Source organism: Artemia franciscana, chromosome 11 (genome assembly GCF_032884065.1).
Source record: "Artemia franciscana chromosome 11, ASM3288406v1, whole genome shotgun sequence".
In the NCBI taxonomy this organism is placed as follows: Eukaryota; Metazoa; Arthropoda; class Branchiopoda; order Anostraca; family Artemiidae; genus Artemia; species Artemia franciscana.
Genome location: NC_088873.1, coordinates 23,113,936 through 23,138,364, shown reverse-complemented (window position 1 = coordinate 23,138,364; position 24,429 = coordinate 23,113,936). Strand labels below are relative to the sequence as shown.

The 24,429-nt window shown below is 38.2% G+C and overlaps 1 protein-coding gene across 3 annotated transcripts in view; it reads right to left on the bottom strand.

The window, feature by feature from the left end:
- LOC136032980 (polypyrimidine tract-binding protein 1-like) overlaps positions 1–24,429 on the bottom strand; it is a 203,362-nt gene that overhangs the window by 164,582 nt on the left and 14,351 nt on the right. For all 3 annotated transcript variants that reach the window (XM_065713489.1, XM_065713491.1, XM_065713494.1), the window contains exon 2: positions 23,585–23,671. In XM_065713489.1, coding sequence (XP_065569561.1) covers positions 23,585–23,671 — 87 coding nt within the window. The remainder of the gene's footprint in view (positions 1–23,584; positions 23,672–24,429) is intronic.

Below are 24,429 nucleotides of genomic sequence, written 5' to 3'. Positions count from 1 at the left end.
GAAGCTCAAGGCCCATTTTGCTAGATATGGTATTCCAGAAAAAATTCGGTCTGACAATGGACCACAGTTTACATCTTATGAATTCCAGTCCTTTTTGCAGAAATGGGACATCCAGCATCGGACTTCCAAGTCCGAATTTCCCGCAGTCTAATGGCCATGCTGAGAAGGCCGTGGATATAGCGAGTAGGATCATGCTAAAAGCTATAGAGTCCAATACAGACCCCTACCTTGGTCTTTTAGAATATCGGAATACTCTAGTAGATGGTGAGGCATCACCTGCCCAGCTTCTTATGAGTAGAAGTTTAAGATCCATCCTTCCATGTACTCGAAAGCAACTGGAGCCAAATACTGTTCCAAAGACAAAATTCCTCGAAGCAAGAACTAGTCGACAAGAAAGGCAGAAGCAGAACTATGACAAGGCTTCTAAAGATCTAATAGAGTTGAAAGACAACCAACCCATTTGGGTCAAGCTGTCAAAGGAAGCTATATGTTGGATGAAAGGTGTAGTGACGTCATGCGTATCTCCAAGATCTTACCTTATACAAGCCGAAAATGGTAGATTTTATCGCATAAATCGGGCCCATTTCAAACCACGGTCCAGTGCTGAAGGCAACAGTGCTCAACAATCTTCAGGATTCACAGGGGATGAGGACCTTCCAGCAGAATTTCACCCTCCTGTGACTCAATCCTCTTCTCCAAAAAAGGCTGTTACAAAGACACCAGATAATCGTAGTACTGGAGAAATCTTCCAAGACAGCCCGTACGGAACCCCAAGAACTCCAACACCCCTTCCAGCAGCAAACAGTGAAAGCAGAAACGGAGAGGATTATTCACGACCCTATGTAACAAGAACTGGTAGAGTGGTTAAGCCAAGGAAGATAATGGACATTTAAATTGGTAGTGTTTCTTTTTTTTGTGTGTGTGTGCTTTTATAGCACAATTATTATTGTGAAAGAAAGGAGATGTTGTGTTTAGTGCTTTTATGCTTATGCTTGCTACTTATTATCTTATGATTGCTGTTTGCTTATGTAGTTTTGTTGCAGGTCGGTTGGCTTAATAAATTATTCGACTGGTAACAATACACAGTGTAAAATTTTCCCAGGAAACTACCGTAACAACAGAAAAATCTCACCTTGGAAAATCCCCCAAAGCTGAAAATTCTTTCCTCCCCCCCCCCAAAAAAAAAACAAGGCTAATACTTTCTAATGCCTAATACTACATGTAAACAACGGGCAGTTTTTTTAATTTACAGCCCTATCCCCAGGGGCCATGGGGGTCATTTTATCCCAAAAGCTATTTGACCTTTCAAAAATGCTGGACAAAATGACTATCTCAAAATTTTTATCGGGTGACTTTAAATAAAAACTTAGGCGTGGGAGGGGGCTAGTTTTATTCAATCTTTTTGTTCACTGAAAAAGGGCACTAGAAATTACACATTTTTGCATGCAGGTGCTTGAAACCTCTACGGTAGGGTTCTTTGATAAGCTGAATCTGCTGGTGTGATTTTCATTAATACCTAAAGACTTTTTGGGGGCGTTTTTCCCGTTTTTCGAAAATTGGGCAAATTTTCTTAGGCTCATAGCTTTTAATGGGTAACATTAAACTTGATTAACTTTATATATTTGGCATCAGCAAAAAAATCAGTACTTTTAAGGGAGAAAACTCGAGCTGAATTTCCTAATGCACACTATGATATTATTAGTAGCTATTATTTGGCAATTTCAATTTTATTAAACCATACAACATACAACTCAAATTTAGTAGTAGTTACTACAATAGGGTAAATACTATATTCGACTTAGGGAAAGGCGACTGTACTAGCTCTTAGACTTAAAAATGGAGCACTCCTAATTGTAGGAACTAAAAGCGGAAAATAGTTGCACAAGAGGAAGCAAAAACTAGCCCTAAAATCACAATAAACGTAGGTTCACTCTCATTGGTTATTTTGCACTATCAAGATCTTATCTAAGATTCAAGTTCGTGAGGACTCCATAGATAGGACCTTGACAATCATCAACTACTTCAACTCCTTGCATTAGAAAGGGTTGTCAAAGGTTGCATTACTTGAGCATGCAAAACTGCACTCTCTCCTTCTTTTTTACAGAGTAGATTGGAGACGAGCAGCTAAAAAAAGAGAGAGGCCCAGAGCTAACCTGAGAACTCGTATTCATTTCTGAATACTAACTATTGAACTAGGTTTTCGAATTTATCACATTATTATGATGGTTTCTCTTAAATAATATTAATTTTGAATTTTGTCATTGTTACTTCTCTCGGCAAAACGTCTTTTTCAATACGCCTAAGAATTACTCTTTTTAAACGCTTTTATTTATTTAGAAACACACATGAATTTGAGACAAAAGCTCTCGTTTCTCATGTTAAAAAAATATTATAGCCATCAATAATGTTTTATTTCGAATGGGTAAAAAAAACTACCAGGCATACGAGGTATACAATGAAGTGATCCTTGATTAATGAACTGCAGAACGCTTGCAAAACAAAGAAAAAAGGATCTCTTCCTCAGAGAGATAAATCGTTACAACTGGGACGCAGTCGGCCTATCCGAGACCCACCACCCAGTCACCGGCGAAGAAAAACTTGACGACGTTACTCTTATACTGTCGGGACGCACTGATAGAAAACACCGACAGGAAGTTGGCATCCTACTCTCCGGTAAGGTTAGGAGATCACTAATCGCAGCAACACCCATCTCTGAACGGCTGATCATGATCCACCTGAAAAGCACACCAGCGAATCTCACAATCATCCAAGTATACGCAACCGACTCTAGCAGAGATGATGAAGAATCTGAAAAGTTTTATCTCTAACTACAGTGTCTAGTGGACTCCGTGCCCAAAAAAAGATATAGCGGTTGTCATCGGGGACTTCAACACCATTGTCGGTGACGACCCATGACAACGAGAGCATGATGGGTAAACTTGGCCATGGCCAGCTGAACAAAAGAGACAGTGATCTTATTATCACTAACACATTCTTCAAACACAGAGCCCACCGTAAAACAACCTGGACCTCTCCAGATGGAAGGACTCATAATCTAATAGATTATATCCTCGTATCTGGACGCTGGAAATCTTCCACCACAAACACAATCACTTTGGCTGGCGGCGACTTCGATAGCAACCACTCGCAGTTTATGACTTAATTTAAACTACGTCTAAAAGTGGCCCCAAATTCAGAGTAGACCTGTTAAAAGACCAAACTATCCGACAAAATACACCACTACTCCCTCTGAAAGAATTTCTGAACTCCTCTCTACATTTCCGCTAACTATATCAAAGGATGACATCGATAATCTTGTGAAGAGTAGCTCGCAATTTATATACAATGTCGCCCAGTCCACCCTGGGAGTCCAAAACGTGGACAAAAACCTTGGATCACGGATGAGATAATCTCATTATGCGAAGAAAAACGCAACCACACTAACCAACTTGATAGAGAAAGCCGGGATATGTACAAACGATTGAAAAGTGTGGTAGAGAAAACCGCTCGCCGCGCTCATCGCTCCTAAATAGGATAACAATGTGAGATATACGAAATGGCATTCAAGAAAGGTGACACTCACTTCATGTACAGGCGAGTGCGAGAACTAACCAAAAAAGGGACTGAAAGCATGTACCCTCCTCAATGAAAATGGTAACCAGATCCAAACTACAGACGGGATCCGAACCAGATGGAAAGAACACTTTGAGCGCAAATTAAACTCAACAGACCTCCCAAACCCATCAGCACTTGACAGCCTCCCCGTAATCGCTGCAGACCCAAGCCCACCCTTACTTCGTTTTGAGATAGAATCAGCTATCAAGGGTTTAAGGACAAACAAAGCTGCAGGCCTAGACAGAATCCAACCAGAAGAACTAAAAGTAAATTGCGACCCTTGTTGACCTATACCTAAAAAATTGCTACTGCTGCTTGGGCAGAAGATCACTTCCCCTCCTCATGGTGTGAAGAAGAAAGGCTTGAAAGCAATGTGATAACTACTGGCCTATAAGCCTTACGAGCCACGCCGCTAAAATACCCACTAGAGTGATGCTGGAGCGTATAAGAGCTATAGCTTCAACTGTTATTCCAGAATATGAGGCCGGTTTCTGCCCATACATGTCATTGATTGATCAGATATTTACACTCCGTCAGATTATGAAAAAATATCTTGAACTTGGATTTAGTATTTTCCACCTTTTCATTGACTTTAAGCAGGCTTTCGACCTCACATGGAGAAAAGGTCTGTGGCACATTCTTCTCCGCTTTGGTATACCACGAAATTTAGTATTATTGATCAGAGATATGAACTCAAATTCCAGAAGACACGTCATGACGGGAGAGGGCCTTTCCGATAGCTTTGAGACATCGACTGGTGTGCTGTAGGGCTGCCTGTTTCACCAGAACTGTTTAACATACTATAATCAACATACTGATTATCCGCATTGACATTTACGCTTGTGAACCATTGACCCTCAAAACAGATGACCAACAACACCTATCCGCATTCGAAACAAAGCACTTCGCCGTATCGACGGCATTACGAACCTGGACAGGATCTCTAATATTAGGCTGTTTAAAAGCCTCGAGATCAAACACACCATACTTGACAAAATAAAACTGCAACAATTTAGGTGGCTAGGCCACATCCAGCGTATGGAAAATTCCCCTCGTCGAAGAAAGTCTTCCATGGTCGCGTGCATGGTTCTCGCCCCGGAGGTCGGTGCCTGAAGAGAAAGAAAGACAACTTCTCTACACTCAAACTGCCACAGCTTCTACGCCTGACTAAAGATACATGCTCATACAGACGCCACATCAATAACATAGTCAATGAAGAGGCACCAAAACAATCTTTGAGGATGGTTGGGACTTATGTCAAGTAAGTCAAGCTTATAGGTCAAAGAGTTTGAGGTGTACCCCTAGTTTTTCCAGGGATTTTTTTTCGGTTTACAAAACTAAGAAATGTGGGAAAAACTTGTTCGGTAGAGAGTAATAAAACTTTAAGTAAGAACTAGAAAAATAGGGTATGGTAAGAAAAGCGTCAAAAGAAAAGCAAACGGGGTATAAATCATATAATCTAAAAAGCCCATTAAAAAGTCCCCCCATGTTTGCCTCTTGTTTGAACCCTATCATCGGAGATATGGAGCCTAGAATCCACCTTAAATCTTCCAAACCACCTTCTAAGTTCAGTGTTTCTGAGAGTTCGATTACCCTGCCACATTCACTTTCAGACATGGGGAAATATACTATACTTCTACCATTTTCTGAGCAGCATTAAGTGATAGCACGGGTACAAAAAAAAAGTCGTACATACTTTGTATTCTCGAATTCACGTCTAAAAGTTATGTATGAAACAATCGTCAAAATACCTAGGCCAAATTCGATTTTTGAAAAGGACTTCCAGGATATGGTTTTGAAATATAATATTTTCAGCTGTATTTTTTGTTCTTTTTTAATTTCTTCGATGCCGAACGCCAGTTAAACTTTAACAGTTTCTGGACCTCATTTTAATACGCTATTTTAAAGTGATGTTAATAACGTCTATTCGACCCGTAGACTATTTTGGAAATTTCAAGTGTTAGATCAATTTTCAAACGAATGAAGGAGTTTACTTAGTCCAGCGATTATCGCTAATGTTAAGAAAAAAAAAGGTATTAAAACGGAAATATGGCGAAATTACAAAATGGAAAGTTTCCTCTCAAACTTTTGGCCTAAGCGCGTTTTTGCTCCTCGATCCTCACCTTCCGATGAAAATTCCCTGATACCCACCTTACTCCCGTACTGGGTCAAACCTCGGTGCACCCATACCATAGGCCACGTTCAATGGAATTTTTTTTTTATGAACATTATTTGATTTCTAGTATTTTAAAAGTAGCATAATTCGACAATATTACACAAATTAGGTAGGCGACAACATTCCTTCTTAGTCAAAGGCTAATAACATAGCAAAAAAGTACTTCCGTGTTAGCCAGTACACATTCGAGAAGTGAAGTTAGGTTAATCCTAAATAAATATACCAAAATATGATGAAAATATAATACATTAGTATATATAATAATACAATTTTGGCTATTTATTTGCAAAGTAGGAGGCGGGGATGAAGGGCAAAGTGAACTAGCCTAGCCTAACCTTAGCCCCCAACCCTAATGTGCAAATATATAGCCCAGATTATACAAGTCCAGTGCATTCTGTCACCGTTCATTTGCCTTTGTGTCTATGAAACCGGTTTTCTTGAATCTTATATTCAGCAAACTTTTAGAGCGTGTCCTGGCTAATAAGGAAGTACCGTAAAAAATAACTGTTTTTCAAAAGAAAATAAGGAACGATGTCGAAACTTCAAACCCATAGAAATTATCCAATACATATATAACGGGGCTACTGTTCTCAGCTGCCACCCCACTATTTAAGCTTAAGTTTCACTATTGCTTTCCAATCAAAATTTAGAATAACCAGTTGAAAAAAAAAACCTTTTTTGATAAACAATTACTTTCCAACATATTTGACATAAAAAGGTTCCTTTTAGTTTTTGGTTACCTTTCAAAACATTGGCACTGAAGACTTTACTGTCTGAAACAAATACAAGCGAGTTCTCGAAGCATTGTTACAAAACAAAGACACTTCACTTATCACATTGCCCCTCTGTTAAAACGTTCATATTTGAGGCGGTAGAATAGATCAAACATTACAACTTCAGAGTAAAGGGTGCGGGTTTGATGGAAGTGGCAGCCAATCTCTTATGTATGGTAATTTAGGATTGTTTGAGTTTGAAGTAGCTCTTTTCTTTCCTTTGAGAAAAAATACTTTTTGACTTCTCGTTTTAACATCATATGCAGGGTTATTCTAAATACAAGGGGGACTACCACTTCTCACAGCCCCCCCCCCCACTGTTCTTAATGGTAAAGTTTATTTTGTGTGGGCAATGCTTAGAGTCGAAGATTTCAGTTAGGTACACTTACTTATACAGTAAAATAAGACTCTCCCAAAATATGAGGGAGACAAGCCCAACAGCCCCAAATAAAAGAAAGTATTCAGTGAAGTTATGATTTGAAGTATCACAAGTTTCGCTAAGATAAAAAAAAAGGCAAACTAGTCTTTTGAACTCCTTATATACAGTTTTAGAGTCACTGGCATAGCAATAGGAAACATCAGAGGCCCGGACCCTATCCTCCGTAAAAAGATACGATTGAAAAAACCTACATATAAAAGGAATAGGGGACCTCCCCGTAATTACTCCGCAAAATACCCTTGGGGCATCTTGACAATGATGACCGAAAACCACAGGATTGGTTTTCAGACCCCCTCACAAGGAAACAGATCCAAAGACTCCATCAAATACCGTCTATATTTACGTAAGTACACGCAAATCTGACAGTTGAGGGACGGCGTTGAAAATACGGCAAATACATTTTTGAGTTATCTTGAAATACTTCTTTTAATGACCTTTTCCTTAGTTAGACCGTCCGAAAGAAGCTGAACCCCCTTATACAGTTAAAAAATCCTAGCTATGCTTATGGCAATAGCGCTCTATTAAAAAACGTTCATGAAATTTGTCCTTTAAAGGTCTATGTTGGAAACGAAATGAGATAGAGACCAGTTATTTGCCTTTCTAAGCAGGTAGTTTTCATCCCCTCTGGAAAATCGATTTTTAGAGTGGATAATATTGAATGGGGGGAGACAGCCGAAGCATATTTGAGTGAAGTAAAGCCTCTTGTTTACATTTACAGGGCAACATACGAAGAGACTGCAGGAAATTAAGATGAATGACGTAGCCTTATAAAAGACGAGATGGAATAGGAAAACAACTTGATTTAAACAAAAATCTAATTTTAAAACCAGGGTCTAATTTAAATCAGAATCTCAGAACTGAGTTTAGTAGGACACAAGGACCAATGAAAATGATCCCAAAAAACGAATGGAATCTCTTGAAAATGGTAAAGCCAGGTTTTACTCAGAGATATGCTTTTCCTCTGCCCCCTCCCCCCCAAAGAAAACTAAAATAACGTGTCTAGGCATTATACGTTTCTAGATTCAAAAATTTCGTTACTTAAACGAACTCGAGCCGTCCTGGCCGAGTGGGTTGGTGCGCTGGATTCGGGATCCCTTGTTTGAGAGGACGCAGGTTCGAATCCCAGTGTACCCAATTCTTCAGTTTCGGACGGGGGTCAGTGGCGTGACTCTGTAAGCTTAGCCAGAGTCGACCCAGCTCTAAATGGGTACCTGGAGAAATCTGGGGAAGGTAAACAGGAAGGGTGTGTGAAAGTACAGGATGGCTGGCCCCCAATCCCCCCATTGCACTTCCTGGCTGAAGTGCCAAGAAACGGAGATCAGCACCGCCGGTACGGACTGCCTCAGTCATGGTCATAGACTAAATTCATCTGTACTAATTCAGGTTAATTTACCTGATTTAGTTCATAACAAATTGAATTAATTTATTAACTGAATTAAATATTTCGTTCAAAAATAAAGAAGAAGACAAAATTTTCAGCCAGTGAACAAAATAGGAAAAATGCAGACATTTTGGCAAAGATGTCTACTAATCAAGCTATGAAGAAGAAGAAGGTGAGCCAAAGCCAGAATACCAGATTAGCTACTTCAAAGGCCACCCAGAGAAATCATTTGCAACTGAATACATTTTCTATGTTTTATTACATTCAGTTATAATTTTGTATTTCGCGTGAAAGGGCGGCTCTTTTGATTTCCAATTTTCTTAGTTGCTTACTTTTAGGGTTCGGCTTTTTAATTTTTCGATTTTTATTGGAAACCGTTTAGTTTTATTCAGGTTAGTCTTCTTTATATTTGGTTCCCACAATTTTGTGTTTCTCAAGTTTTCTAAGCATTTCTGTTTTCTTATTTTGTTTACTGGCTGAAAAATCTCCCCATTTGCTTTGTTTATAAACCGAGAGTCCTTTTGAGTTCGGGCAAAGTACAATATTCGATCATATACGTCATACAGGGGACAGGAAATAGGGCCAAAAACCGTCATAAGGCTGAAAAACAAATAGATATGTAAAAAAAAGAATAATTTGACTTGGAAATAGTACAAGTGCAGGGTTTTCTGAAATCTAGACTCACCTTTTAAGAAGATTCTTAACTCTTTTCCCGCCTCAAGGATAAATTGAAATAGTGCCTTTGAATAACATACGCTGAATAAGACTGTCGAGAAATATACGTTTGGCAAGCATTATGGCGACAGTAAAACAGGACAAAACTGAGCAACAGAAGCTTATAGAGACACGATTCATAAAAATCGTGACCCCTCCCAATTAAAGGGGTCAGGTGTATGACCCCGGCGTTAGTCTTCCTTTTTTAGAATAAAACTTTCAGAAATTTGCATTTGTGGAGGGAAATGAAAAGTGGGCATTTTACGCCTTCAGATGGAAGAAAAATTCGTTAAAGGGGGAGATGGGAATCTCTCAGTAAACGAATAATTTCAAAGCTATTGGCTTAGTAAGTCTACCCTTTCCTGTCTCATGGCAGGGGATTGATTTGAAAATCACAAAGGAAGTTTAAGTTCAGGAAAGAGGGGGGGGGGGGGGTAAGGCGTCTGAAATTTTGTCTTCAGGAGGGGCACAATTTTTTGTTATTTTCGCAAAAGAGAATATACTACAATTTTTTTTTTTTTTATGTCTGCCGTTCAAGAGACTATTTACCTGCTTAACACCGTCAATAGCTTGGAAGTTTTGCAATTGAAATTACTTAAATCTTCAAGGGACTAATCTTAAACATATTTAGTCTTTATTAGATAATTTTCCCGGGAGGGCTAAAGCACGAAAAGAGGATTTTTAGGTTACCATCTTTCTTCTTTTTTTTGGGGGGGGGGGGGGGGTCTTTGAACTAATCTCACGGGGAATATTATCTCCGATGTCTACTAATTATAGTCTGATCAGCTACACAAATGTTACATACCCTAACGGCAAACCTTATAGTCAGAGCGCCAGATTCTGTATCTCGCTTATTTCGATTAGTACCCATGCCGGAAGGTACAAAAATGTTAAGGGTGGATCCCATGGTAGTCGACCATGCTGAAAACGAATATCGTAGGGCGCATGTTCGCCGTTAGGGCGTTTCTGAGATATAGGCCAAAAACACCAAGTTTGGCCTATAATGGGGTTCGATGATTCTAATTTATTTTTTTTTACAGATAAGATTGGTCGAATCCAGTGTACCCTTACATCAATAGAAAGAAGAGACTTGGGGCTACACGAATATGATTTTTGTTTGTAAAAATAAATAAAAAATAGTACATTTTTTACTGCAGTTTAAAAAAAAAGTCAGATTTTTGTCAACAAATTTCTAACAGAAAAGCTAAAAACTCGAAATTTTTTCAAGATAAAGTATTTTTTTTATATTAAAAAGGAAAGCCCGTTTAATTCCGAACACATTGAGCTAAGAAAAAATGTCTAAATTATTATATCTGGGGGGTCTGCAACTTTTTTAGCGAGTGTACCCGATAATGTGAATTTTGTTTAGTAACCTGCTACCTAGCGGGGAGTTGATTGATAAGCTAAGCAGAAGAAATTGATAAGCAGAAGATGAAAAAGAAAAGTGAGTCAGGTAAGCCAAGATAAAAAAAAAAAAAAACAGTTACTTCAGGTTGATTCAACGTGTGATTCTGACGCAAATACTGATTTGCTGATGGATGATAATGAAGAATATGACACAAATTTGGAAAACCAAAAAACAATTTTTAAAGAAATATAATTTTTAAAAGAACTTTTAGTGTTGTAAAGTTGGCTGGAAAAATGAGTGTAATTTTTTTTTTGCAGAAGTAAGAGAATTAAATGTCACAAGAAACTAGGTGATACTGACTAATTTAGATTTATAAGGACTGATAAAAAGGCATATTACATTGATCAATCAGATTTAGTATTGGAACTTCCAATTCTAGTGAAAATGCTTATCAAATGGAACATCTGTGATTTGAAATTGATTTGTCAATATTTAATCTAATATCTTGCTTTTCCTTCATGAAGCACCAAACAACCATGCAACAGTCGAAAAATCTCTGCGAACGTTCAAGGCGATAAGTAAATCTGTCGGATGTGACGATATGGTGGTCACGCAAGATCTCTTCATTTATCAGCTAGCACAAGGAGTGAAAAGTAAATACCCAGATGACTTCAAAAACGTAATCCTACGGATGGGAGGCTTCCACCTGCTGCTCAACTAACTCAAGGCAGTTGGTAAGATAATGGACAGCTCTGGACTCAAAGAGATTATAGTGTAGGCAAAGCCGCTGCTACCTGGTACATGCGAAAAGGTATCTCAAGGGAAAGGCTACTACCAAGATATAAATGCCTACACATACTGTACGAGGTCTTGCTAGCCCTCTACTGGGAGTCCTTGGAAGAGTATTACTCCGAAGCACAAGAAGACTTATCCCGTCTGAACCAGCTGGGTAGTGCCGGTGAGTTATTCAGGACTTCATTGGCAAACGGTGCTAACGCGCGAATTGCACTTCAGAAGGCAAACGATACCTTAATCACTTTGGCTCCCATAATGAATGCCTTCGAAACCCTTCAAAATGCGTCACCCACGTTTGCTTTCTGGCGGTAGTTCTTAGAAATGCTTGAAATAGCGATGCAATTCAATCTTGCTGAACGAGATTGTGACTGGGAGTCTCATTTGACAGCAACTGCTCGGATGTTGCCATACTTGGTGGTGGATGACCATCCTCAGTATACAAGATGTCTCATACAGTACCTATATGACATGCGAAGTTTACCACAAACCTTTCCTGATGTACACAGAAGGCTCATGAAAGGATACTCCGCAGTGAAGAGAACGCACACCAGGTTTACGGCCACCTATTCCGATCAGATACTGGAATGTACAGTGAACAAGGATGCAAAGACGACGGCCAGAATAATAGGAGAACAAATGGATGAGAGACAGACTGAAGCTTGGATTCTTACCTTACCGATTTCCGCTGCTATCAGCAATGGTATACTATAAGTAGTCAACGTATCCACAGAGACATTGAAATATCACGAAGACAATCAGTCGACGTCGACGCGATTACAACTTTCACGAGATAGAGTTCGAGACATTTTCACTACATGTGGCAATCCGTTCAGCAGAGTGGACTTCGACCTAGTGAATATTGGGACGTCAGAAGTCATGGACGATGAGAAGATTGTTTCTGATATTACTTGCGTAGCCACAAAAGGAAAAGAGGTGGTTGAGGACTTTCTGTGCAACAGGAAAGACGATGTGAAAAAGGTTGTACTCCGAACTTTCCCTTCAGAGAAAAAAACTCAGAAAGTGAATGGTGTCCCTAAAACCGATCTCCTGAGCTCTGAAGTAAAAGCCTTGAACAGAATCATTACTGCTCAGTTGAGCTACGGCGAAGAAAAGGAGAAAGCCGTTGCAAAGATCCTCACAAAAGAGATTCTTCTTTTCCCTCCATCCATTTTTGAACATCTTCCGCAACAATCAACCAAGACATCCTCTGGCTGAAAAATGAGGGCGGGGAACAAAGCTGTGCTATTGAACTGCTAAGAAAAAAAGGAGGACTTTTATCTTGGCCGGCCACTGTGAAATCCAAAGAATCAGTTACAGTACACATCATTGACCTAATGTCCAAGATAAGGTCATATCGGCCTGCCAGGTTTGAAACAGTCAAATCCTTCGCGGAAAGATTCCTTCTATCATTGCTGAATTATCTTCCAGTGGGTATTCCTAAAGTCCACATTGTCGCATATCGGTACGACGGGCTGTTTGGGAGGCTCACGGACACCGGAGAGTTGATCTCCTTGAAATCAGCATGCTGACTCCGACGAGGGAAAGGGAAAAACCTCCAGATTTCCGCTCTTAACAAAATTGAAGAATGGGATGTCGTACTTGCAAGCTCAGCGTCTAAAAGCCGGCTCTTCGAAATTTTGTATGAAACCTGGGAGCAGATGAGTGACCAGCTTCCGAACGCACTCAACATTTTTCTCTCAGGTAGGTTCAAGGAGAGATTCAAAGTGTCTCTGGTCAAGCGTGGCTGCTGTCCAACTTTACCAGAACACTGTTACTACGAGGAATGCTTGACCTCCAGCCACGAAGAGGCGGACCAACGCCTTATGACACATGTCAAGTACGCTAGCCGTTACGCTTGTAGCATCGTTGCGCATGCCAACGACACAGACGTGGCAGTAGCCTGTGTTCATTTTTTTGAAGAGCTTCAAGCTGAAGGACTGAGCGAACTTTTCTTGAAGTTCCCGACTTACATTATCCCAGTACACGAGCCGGCGGATGGAGTCCACTTGTCCAAAGAGGAGCAGATTATGTTACCGTTCGTGCACTGTCTGCCAGGTTGTGACACAACGAATTTTTTCTTCGGCGCCGAGAAAGCTTCTTTCTTAAACACTGCGGTGTCTCCAACTTTTGCCTCAAAAATGGTGTCTGTGACGGAGCAGATCAAGGATGCAGAAGGAAAGCTTTCAGTCGACGCGTTTAGAGAATTTTACAACCTATCAAAATACCTGGTCATTGTAAACAATACGGTAAACAGGCCGGATTCAATTCACTGGCCAGTGTAAGGGCTTACATTCGGTGCCAGAAACAAGATGTGAAAAGACTTCCACCTTCTGACAACACCTTCGAGCCATGCATACGAAGAGCCATATTCGCCATATGGATAATATTGTCGTCAGTACAGGCTCGGCCGAGCATTCCAGATCCACTTCTCCTTGGATGGAAGATGGCTGAAGGGGAGTAGATGCGAGTAGATGCGGTCGTCTCAAACTGTAAAGAAGCATCAAGCCTGGAAGCTTACTACAGATGGAAAAGTGGAAGATGCAGGAAAGACTGTAGCTGCTCAAAAATGAAAGGATGCTGCAGCTTATGCTCCTGCCGCGGAACGAGGAGGGCATGCAGGGAGTCTGACCTTGCCCCTTCTGAATTCTCGGAAGAAGAAAATGAGGAATATTTGTGATACCTTTTACTTTTAATTACAACAGGTCCCTGATCAGTTACTATTACCCAATTTTACGGGCAGGACGAGTAAGACAACTCCAATGCGCCGACTGAATCCATCTGTGCAAAATTATTTTATGCAGTAAATAGCTCAGTCGTATTACTGGCAAATCAGGTCCCAAAAAGGTAATTGCAGACACCTTAGTACACCAGAAAACATAATTCCATTCTAAAAAAAAAAAAAAAAAAAAAAAGAAAAAAAAACTTTTTTTAGTCAACATTTTTTAAACCTATTTTTATTTTTAAGTAAAAGTTAAAAATTTTAAACAGTTAGGAAGTTTGAAGTATTCCTACCCATGGAAGAAAAAAAATATTAGCCTATGTCCCTTTTCACGATACGGCTAGTGATCATTTCAGTGACACTACAAAAAAATCGCAGACCTTTTAAAAATAAAAATAGTTTATATGTTTTAGCTCAAATTGTACGGAATTGAATGCACTTTTTTTCGAATATGAAAAAAAAATTTGTTACCTTGAAGAAATTTCGAGTTTTTAGCTTTTCTTTGAGATATTTGTTGAATTTTACAGCACTTATTTTGAAACTGCAGTAAATAGAGAAAAAAATAGTGTTTTTTTTTTCAATTTAAAAATCATATTCTTGTAGATCTAGATATTTTCTTTCGATTGATATAACATTACGCCAGATTCCTCATCCCAGTAAGTCGCCAAAAAATCCTGAATCGTCAAACTTAGTTATAGGCTAAATTTGGCGTTTTTGGCCTATATCTCAGAAACGCCCCAACGGCGAACATGCGCCCTACGATATTCGTTTTCAGCATGGTCGACTACCCTAGGATCCGTCCTCAGCATTTTTGTACCTTCCGGCATGGGTGGGTGCACGATACAGAATCTGGCGCTCTGACTATCAAGCTACGTTGTTGTCTCGAGAGAATTATTGTGAATCGTATGAACTAACCATTCATACAACTGGTAAATTATAATTGACGAGACTTGCTGTGTATCATCAAGAAAGTGATGGCGCCGTGGTTATTGCTACAAAAAAACAAGATCTAAGAGCTCATATGGCACTTGTGACGAGGCATGAAGAGCTAAGAGCCAAGAGATCATATGGTATGAGCTCTAACAAAATTCTATGAATCAATAGATTGATTTAAAAGGAAAATAAGAGGCTTAATGCCGGTCAGGATTTAAAATAAGAGCTCTGAGTCACGGTGTCCTTCTAAATATCAAAATTCATTAAGATCCGATCACCCACTCGTATGTTATAAATACCTAATTTTTTCTAATTTTTCCTCTCCCTTTAGCCCCCCAGATGGTCAAATGGGAAAACGATTTTATCAAGTCAATTTGTGTAGCTCCCTGACACGTCTACCAATTTTCATCGTCCTTGCACGTCCAGAAGCACCAAACTCGCCAAATCACTGAACCCCTCCTTCCAACTCCCCCAAAGAGAGCGAATCCAGTACGGCTCCGTCAATCACGTATCAAGGACATTTGCTTATTCTATCCACCAAGCTTCATCCCGATTCCTCCACTCAAAGTGTTTTCCAAGATTTCCCCCTCCAACTCCCCCCCCCAATGTCAAAGATCTGGTAGGGATTTGAAATAAGAGCTCTGAGACATGAATTCCTTCTAAATATCAAATTTAATTTAGATCCGATCACCTATTCGTAAGATAAAAATACCCCAATTTTCACGTTTTCCAAGAATTCCGGTTTCCCCCTCCAATCCCCCCAATATCACAGGATCTGGTCGGAATTTAAAATTAGAGCTTTAAAGCACAAGATCCTTCTAAATATCGAATTTCATTAAGATCTGGTCACCCTTTTGTAAGTTACAAATACCTCAATTTTCAAAATTACCCCCCCCCCCCCAACTCCAAAGAGATCAGATCCAGTCCGGTTATGTCTTCACGTATCTTTCTTCCCATCCAGTTTCATCCTGACCTCACCGCTTTAAGTATTTTCAAAGATTTCCGGTACCCCCCCCCCCAACTGCCACCCCCTCCCCCCCAATTACGCTGGATCCGGTTGAGATTTAAAATAAGAGATCTGAGTTACGAGGTCCTTCTAAATATGAAATTTCATTAAGATCCGATCAATCCTTCGTAAGTTGAAAATACGTCATTTTTCTAATTTTTCAGAATTAACCCCCCCCCCCCCAATAGAGCGGATCCGTTCCAATTATGAAAATAACGTATCCAAGACTTCTGCTTGCTTTCCCCGCCAAGTATCATCCCGATCCCTCCAATCTAAGCGTTTTCCATCATTTGAGGTTCCCCCACCCCAAACTTCCCCAATGTCACCAGATCCAGTCGGGACTTAAAATAAGAGCTTTGAGACACGATATCCTTCTAAATGTCAAATTTCACTGAGATCCGATCACCCGTTCGTAAGTTAAAAAGACCTGATTTTTTTAGTTTTTCACAATTAACCCCCCCCCCCCCAAAAAAAAAATACCCCAAAGAGAGCAGATCCGGTCCGGTTATGTCAGTCACGTATCTTAGACAGGTTTTTATTCTTCCCATCCAGTTTCATCCTGATCTCACCGCTTTAAGTATTTTCAAAGATTCCCGGTACCCCCAACTGCCCCCCCAATTACACTGGATCCGGTTGAGATTTAAAATAAGAGATCTGAATTACGAGGTCCTTCTAAATATGAAGTTTCATGAAGATCCGATCACTCCTTCGTAAGTAAAAAATACGTCATGTTTTCTAATTTTTCAGAATTAACCCCCCCCCCCCCAATAGAGCGGATCCGTTCCAATTAAGTAAATCACGTATCTAAGACTTCTGTTTATTTTCCCCACCAAGTTTCATCCCGGTCCCTCCTATCTAAGCATTTTCCATCATTTTAGGTGCCCCCACCCCAAACTCCCCCCAATGTCACCAGATCCGGTCGGGAGCTTTGAGACACGATATCTTTCTAAATATCAAATTTCATTGAGATCCGATCATCCGTTCGTAAGTTAAAAATACCTCATTTTTTCTAATGTTTCAGGATTAACCCCCCCCCCCCACTACCCCAAAGAGAGCGGATCCGTTTCGGTTATGTCAGTCATGTATCTAGGACTTGTGCTTATTTTTCCCACCAAGTTTCATCCCGATCCCTCCGCTCTAAGTGTTTTCCAAGTTTTAGGTTTCCCCCTCCCATCTCCCCCCAATGTCACCAGATCCGGTCGGGATTTAAAATAAGAGCTCTGAGACACAATATCCTTCTAAATTTTAAAATTCATTGAGATCTGATCACCCGTTCGTAAGTTAAAAATACCTCATTTTTTTCTAATATTTCAGAATTAACCCCCCCAACTACCCCAAAGAGAGCGGATCCGTTCTGGTTATGTCCATCATGTATCTAGGGCTTGTGCTTATTTTTCCCACCAAGTTTCATCCCGATCCCTCCACTCTGTGTTTTCCAAGTTTTAGGTTTCCCCCTCCCAAATCCCCCCAATGTCATCAGATCTGGTCGGGATTTAAAATAAGAGCTCTGAGACACGATATCCTTCTAGATATCAAATTTCATTGAGATACGATCACCCATTCGTAAGTTAAAAATACCTCATTTTTTTTAATTTTCAGAATTACCCCCCCCCCCCCAACTACCCCAAAGAGAGCAGATCCGTTCCGGTTATTTCAATCATGTATCTAAGACTTGCGCTTATTTTTCCTACCAAGTTTCATCCCGATCCCTCCACTCTAAGTGTTTTCCAAGATTTTAGGTTTCCCCCTCCCAACTCCCCCCCAATATCACCAGATCCGGTCGGGATTTAAAACAACAGCTCTGAGACACGTTATCCTTCCAAACATCAAATTTCATTAAGATTTGATCAACCGTTCGTAAGTTAAAAATACTTCAATTTTTATTTTATTTTTCCGAATTAACGGGCCCCCACTCCCCCCCTGATGGTCAAATCGGTCGGATTTAATTTGGTCCCGTCCCTGATACGCCTGCCAAATTTCATTGTCCTAGCTTACCTGGCTAAGTGCCTAAAGTAGCAAAACCGGGACCGACAGACCGACAGAATTTGCGATTGCTATATGTCACTTGGTTAATACCAAGTGCCATAAAAACACACAGTTCTGGTCATTTCCAGACCTATCTACAGCTCCTACCATAACAAACAGAAAATTTGAAGGTTATTTTCCTCACTCATGAGTAAAAAAAAAAACTTTTTTGCAGCGTTGAAATATCGTCACTTGCAAAAAAAACATGTTAGAAAGGCATGTTAGAAAGAAATTCCCAGAAGTTTTCAAAGTTTGAACTTTTTTTTAGCACTAAATGAATTCTAAAAAAGAAAGCGAAATGGGTATATCCAAAAACACAAACATTTTCTCTTTCAAGAATTGAACATGGCCTACGAGTTAATTTCAAAATAGCGTTTAAAGTTCAAAATACAAACGGTATATTTAACTTTATTTTAGACTTCTCAAGTTATTAATGTTCATACAGAAATTTCATAGAGCCTGAAAAGATGCATTAAGAGAAGTGCCCTAGTTGTTTCCGTGCCTATCTACAGCTATCATAACAAATATATTTCGACACACATACACAAGTCGTAAATCCCCCAGCCAGAAGGAATTCATCAAGGAATTGAAAGAGAAAACAAGAGTAGGAAGTATAAACAATTCGGGTTCTGTTTGCCAAAAAACATTTCTTCAACTCAGAAACTTATAATACATAGCTTAAAGCCCCAACAATGTTCAATTTAGCATATAATCTAATCCTATCCCAATCTACACTGTTATTAAAACCGCAAAAAATGGACAGTAGCAGCCTAAAATACACTTTCCTCCCAACCATCCCTTTCCCTAATATCATGCACTATAGTGACCTGCAACTGTTGTTTTTGCCCCTCCCCCCTCCCTAAAGGTCAAACCTGAATTCATTTATATTCTGGATGAAATACATAATGTCTGGATTTAGTCAAAGTTACTTCTGGCAAAAAAAAATGTTTTTTTCAATAATTTGAGTGGTTTATTCTCATCAGCAAGAGATAAACCCATGATTATAGAAAATTAAGAGCTTTAACGTTGAAGTTTCAAACGATTCTAAAATGTCAATAATCAAGACAGCCTAAATAGTAATTATTTCGAATTGAGAATTAAACAATAAAAATAAAATTATTAATCAAATTTCTGATTTTTGCATCTTTTAAAGTTGTTCCTAACTCTGGATACAAGTTTATAAATAAGCACGCAACCTTTAGGATTTTTAAAGCCGACAAACCAATACAAAATTCAAAGGGTTGCACCAAGGCAGGATCTAAAAATAGGGATGAGAACCTGAGCCTCTAGACCCAAATAGAAATTTAAAAAAATCCGAAAATACTGTCTAACCTAATGCTACCAATAATGCTAGACAACCGGGACCCAAATAAACAATCACAGGTTTTACAATCTTCCCTCAATAATACCGGCTAGTAGTATGGCCATAATAGATACTAATTCTACCTACATATTTGGGCACTAAAGGTAAACTGGAGCATTGACCTGCTTAAATAACGCCGCCCAGACAGATATCCGACGCTTTTAGGTGAATAACCTACATATTCCTGTCAGGACGTGATTAGCAAATATTCTACATTCACTGAATAAGAGGAGTAATCAGTTATTTATACTCAAATAATACTTAAGCTATATAATACTTAATGTTCAAGTCATACCAATTACATGAATGAATGTTTTGTCTTTTGAAAATATCATTTAGTATTGGGGTATGCATAAAGTCGAAATTCATAGCCGTATTTACTTCAAGCGATGATATGACTCTGTGTTTGCAACTTTGGTAAAAGCCCTCTCAACCTATCTCAGATTCTAATATACCCCCTAGGAGCCCGCTAGTAGTATGTGTGTCTCTGAAAATTCCTTTTCTTACATCTCCGACTTTTTAATAAACATTCTAAACGCTCAAGTTACTAGTGTACCCAAAAAATAGTAAAAGCATAACAAAGTAATGCATAAAATATTTTTACTGAAATAAGACATGTAGAATATAATCATAAAATTAAAAAAGAATGCTTTGAACCCACTGCATAAAACAATTCATTATGTTTTCTGTCCAAAAAATTATGTTGAGTCCAAAAATTCTAACTCCAAAAAATTCCAAGTCAAAAAAAGGAGGGAGAGGGGGAAGTTTGGGACGGGGGCATTGGGGCCTGAAAAACTCCGAGTCCAAAAATTCTGACTCCGAAAAATTCTCAGTCCAAAAAAAAATTTAAGTCCAAAATATTTTGAGCCCAAAAAATTCCAGGTTTCGAAAAATTTTAAGTCCAAAAATTTCTGGGCCAGAAAAATTAAGAAGTTCAAAAAAGGAGGGGGGAAAAATTTTGGGGAGGGGCATTGGGGCCCTTGAAGGTTGTAGTGTTGTCATATCACTTTAATATACACGATTTGATTAATTTTTATTTTTTGCATACCCCAACACTAAACAATATTTTCAAAAGACAAAACATTTATTCATGTAATTGTCATAACTTGAATATTAAGTATTATAAAAACTGGTCGCTCCTTTTATTCAGTGAAGATCGAATATTTGCTAATCACGTCCTGACAGGAATATGTAGGTCATTCACCCAAAAGCGTCGGATAGCTGTCTGGGCGACTGGTTATGTAATTAGGTCAAAGCACTAGTTTAGCTTTAGTGCCTAAATATTGAGGTAGAATCAGCATCTATTATGGCCATACTACTCCGGCTTTATATAAGAAAAGTAAAAATCAGTAGAATAAATTGCAGTTAAACAATATACAAATGCTTTTATAGCAATAGGCATGCCCCAAGCCTTTATTACTTCTTTGAACAGCAATTCTTGAAAACAACGTAATCTTAATGTCCTATATACTTTATTATAGAAATTATTCAAAAAACAGTTAAAGATCCATATTTCAAAATACTATCCATGAACCTTATATTCATTACTCTCTTTTTTTCTTTACGGAAAAAATAGTATAAGCAAACAAATAGATGGCTAAAATGAAAGAAATACCCGGTGTTGTGCTAGAAAAATTAACCAATTGACAACATCCCATTTCATACAGGTTATGTATGAAAGCCCTCTTCCTCTTATTATGCCGATGAGCAGACAGTCACTCTTACCTAGTTATTAAATAAAAAACAAGTTTTTCAAATGTTATAGCAATTAAAGCAATTACGAACAGAAATTATTACGTATATGAAGGGGGTTGCCCTCTCCTCAACACCTCGCTCTAATCTAACCGTTAAAATTTAAATAGTGTCCCAATTCTTTAAAAACGACTCCTGAAACACAAAGATCGTTAAATTAGAACAATAAATAACTTTTTGAAGTGCCAAAAAAATATAGCGTGACGAGTGAGGTGTTGAGGAAGGGGGCAACTCCCTCATATACATAACAATTTCTGTTCGTTTTAAGTTTTGATGTTGCTCTCTACTTTCAGTTGAAAAAACGTGTCCCTAACCCCCCCCCCTTGTCCGTTCCTGGGTCGAACTAATCTCAATAAAGGGAGGTCCTCCCTATTTCACCAACGTAAATGTATTCCTTGTACACAAATCCTCTAGCTATTAATAGCTTTCACTTATCGACACATGAAAAACACAGCAAACTTAGATTTTAAATCTAATTCACCAAGGGTTCTATTCCCTAAAGCAGAAATGGAGCCTTGTTCGTTTTAGCCTAAGTTTGTTTTTTTTAAATAATACCTCAGATCAACAAGGAAAATACGCCCCTGGGCTTGCTTACTGCCTATGGTATGAGCTTCAATTCGCAGTCGAGATTTTAATAATCAATATTGAAAGAAGGATACGATGTTTTCAGTTTAGTCAATTCTACTCGAATTATTCAAAAACAGTTTGCATTGAATTTTTTGTTCTGCAAAGTAAAAAACACACAAAGGTCAGAAGAATCACCCTCTCATAAATGAAGCATATATTTGCATTTCGATCGTTCTGAAACAAAGCTAAAAACTTGGGCAAGACACTACACACTCAAGGCAAATTTGTTCTGTGTACAGGAATGTAATTAACTCAGTAAAACCTTCATTATAAGAAGCGTAAAAAATACATCAATCAAAAAGTACAACCATAAAGTTAAACATTAAACTTCCTCAATAAAACAGCCACCATAAAATTTATCCTATGAAATAAAATCCAAGAGAAAATTAGTTTTTTTTGTGAATGCATTTAATTTGAATAAAGAGAAACTTCAAATTGCAGTAAAATGTAGAATTTTGGAAGACTATCCGCAGCACCATGCCAAAAAGTAGAAGTAAGAATAAATCAACTTTTAAAAACGGCAAGAAAGGACACTTTTTCAACAGCTATATCATACATCCAAGTGGCCAAAATTAGAACAAAAAAAAATCAAGATATATAAGGTAAAGAGTGGTCAGAATGAATTTAAAATATTCCCATAGGAACTGCTTTGGGGTCAAATAAACTGTGTTATGTAATATACAGTTATTTAATCAACTCTCTTTACCATCCCTTATACTTTGCAGCACCAAAAGACGATTATTCAATACTTGACAGAGTAGGCTAAAAGGGGAACAAATTCGGCAAATGTTAGATGGCGTTGATTAGATGCTAGCAGCAATTCATATTCTAACAAATTTCCCATGCCCTTTGTGTAGTTCCCTAAGAAAAAAGGACTCATCAGTGCTACCTGTGCAAAAAAAAGATTTTTCTTGCTCTTCAAGGTGGAGTGCTGTAAATTTCCTGTAATGGGTTTCAGACAGTGGCAATCCCAATGGTACAATTTTCATCTGACACCAATTTTGAGGGTTTTGGGGTTATCTCTAAAAAATTTCTTAAATTTGTTTTCGCACTAAACTTTGTAACAAGAACAAGTTTATGGCTTACTACGATTTTTTTTAAAATAAGAAAAAAATAGAAACGGGGCCCAAAAGTGAGCAGAGACTAAAAAGATACTGACAGATAATCCTGATTCCAATATTCCAAATACTGATTCTTGACAAATTTAAATGTACAATTTCCGACATATTCCAAAGATAACCCAAACCTTACTCCACTTCTATTTGCAACAAAACTTAGATAGAGTCCCAATCATTTATTTTTTCTAATTACATTTTACTGTCCTGCTTAGCCTCCTTTGCAGTCCCAACTTACCTGTCAATCCATGCTGTTACCACAAAGTTTTGAAAAGTTTCATCCTTTTCATTATGGAGTATTTTAATAAGTGCGAGTACATTGCAATTGCCATTTAGTATTGTATCTTATTTTATTCCTTACAATTTTTTCTCCCAAGTATAATAACAATATTGAATAAGTGAACTCTTTCCTTTTCTTGCCATTAATTGTGAAAAGTCTAATTTTTACGCTATATTTTACAATTTCCTTTTTAAATCTTTTATTAACAATTTATGTGTATGATATATTTCTATTAGTTAAATTTCAACTTTTTTCTGTTTTTCTGGCTATTTCTGTTTTTTAATCAGCATAAGAAACAAATTCGACTCTATCAGAGCTTTTGAGTCTTTACAAAAAAAATCTTATCTGCCACAACTTCCCTTTTGCACTTTTGCTTGTGATAGTAACTTAAAAAGAAAAATAAACGAAAAATACCGTATCCTTGATATGCATTCGGCTGGACCTAGTTTCATTGTCAAAATAAAAATCTATCAGGTCATAGCAAAAAAAAAAGAAAAGAGAAATAATATCATTTTAAAAATACCTGGAAAAGAAAAGTTGCTGAAGTTTGCTGCAATTTCTGGTGTTACAGCAGCTTTAGCATCATAATTTGCCTCAGTGGATGAAAAAACTGAAAAAAAAAATCAAATGCATATATATGTAACTTTAATTACAGATTTAATATAAATAACAAATTCACAACAAAAGTAAAAGTAAGTTTGCTTCATTTATGCTTCAGACCCACCCACGGACTACGGACAACATTCCAAAAAATTACCATTCTGAATTAAGCCTAGTGTGCCTTACAGAATTGAAAATGGAATGCCTCTTCTTCTCTCCATTATTTATCTAGTCTGTCCTGTAAATCTATGTATAAAGCTAAATTTATGGAAACACCATCAACATTATACAATAAATTCTTGCCTCCTATTTTTATTATGAGCAAATCTATTAATAGCACTCTAAACATTTATGACAATATCATGGTGAACAAAAAGGAGGGCAAGTCTTGTGAGTCCTTCTTCAGTCGTTTTATGTCTTAGCCATGCTTCCAATCTTCTCAAGCAGAAAAACTTCATTCAACAGATGCCACACTGACAGGCAAAGTCATGAGGGTCTGCAATAGCACCAAAATATCAGCATTGCAGCTCTGTTTTCATGAAGTTTCAAGTATCTTAGTGTACCTGCATTGCTTTCTGTCAAACATAGCTATCAAGTTATACATATTTTGGCTTCTCTGATCAGGGCAGATTCACAAACTAACTAGGAGGAGAAACCATTTACTGACCATTGCATTGACTAGCCATAAATCATATCAGCAAATTGTTGTTTCTTCCTTCTTATACAATTTATTGAAAAAGAAATATTGAGCTTAAATGTTTCTACAGG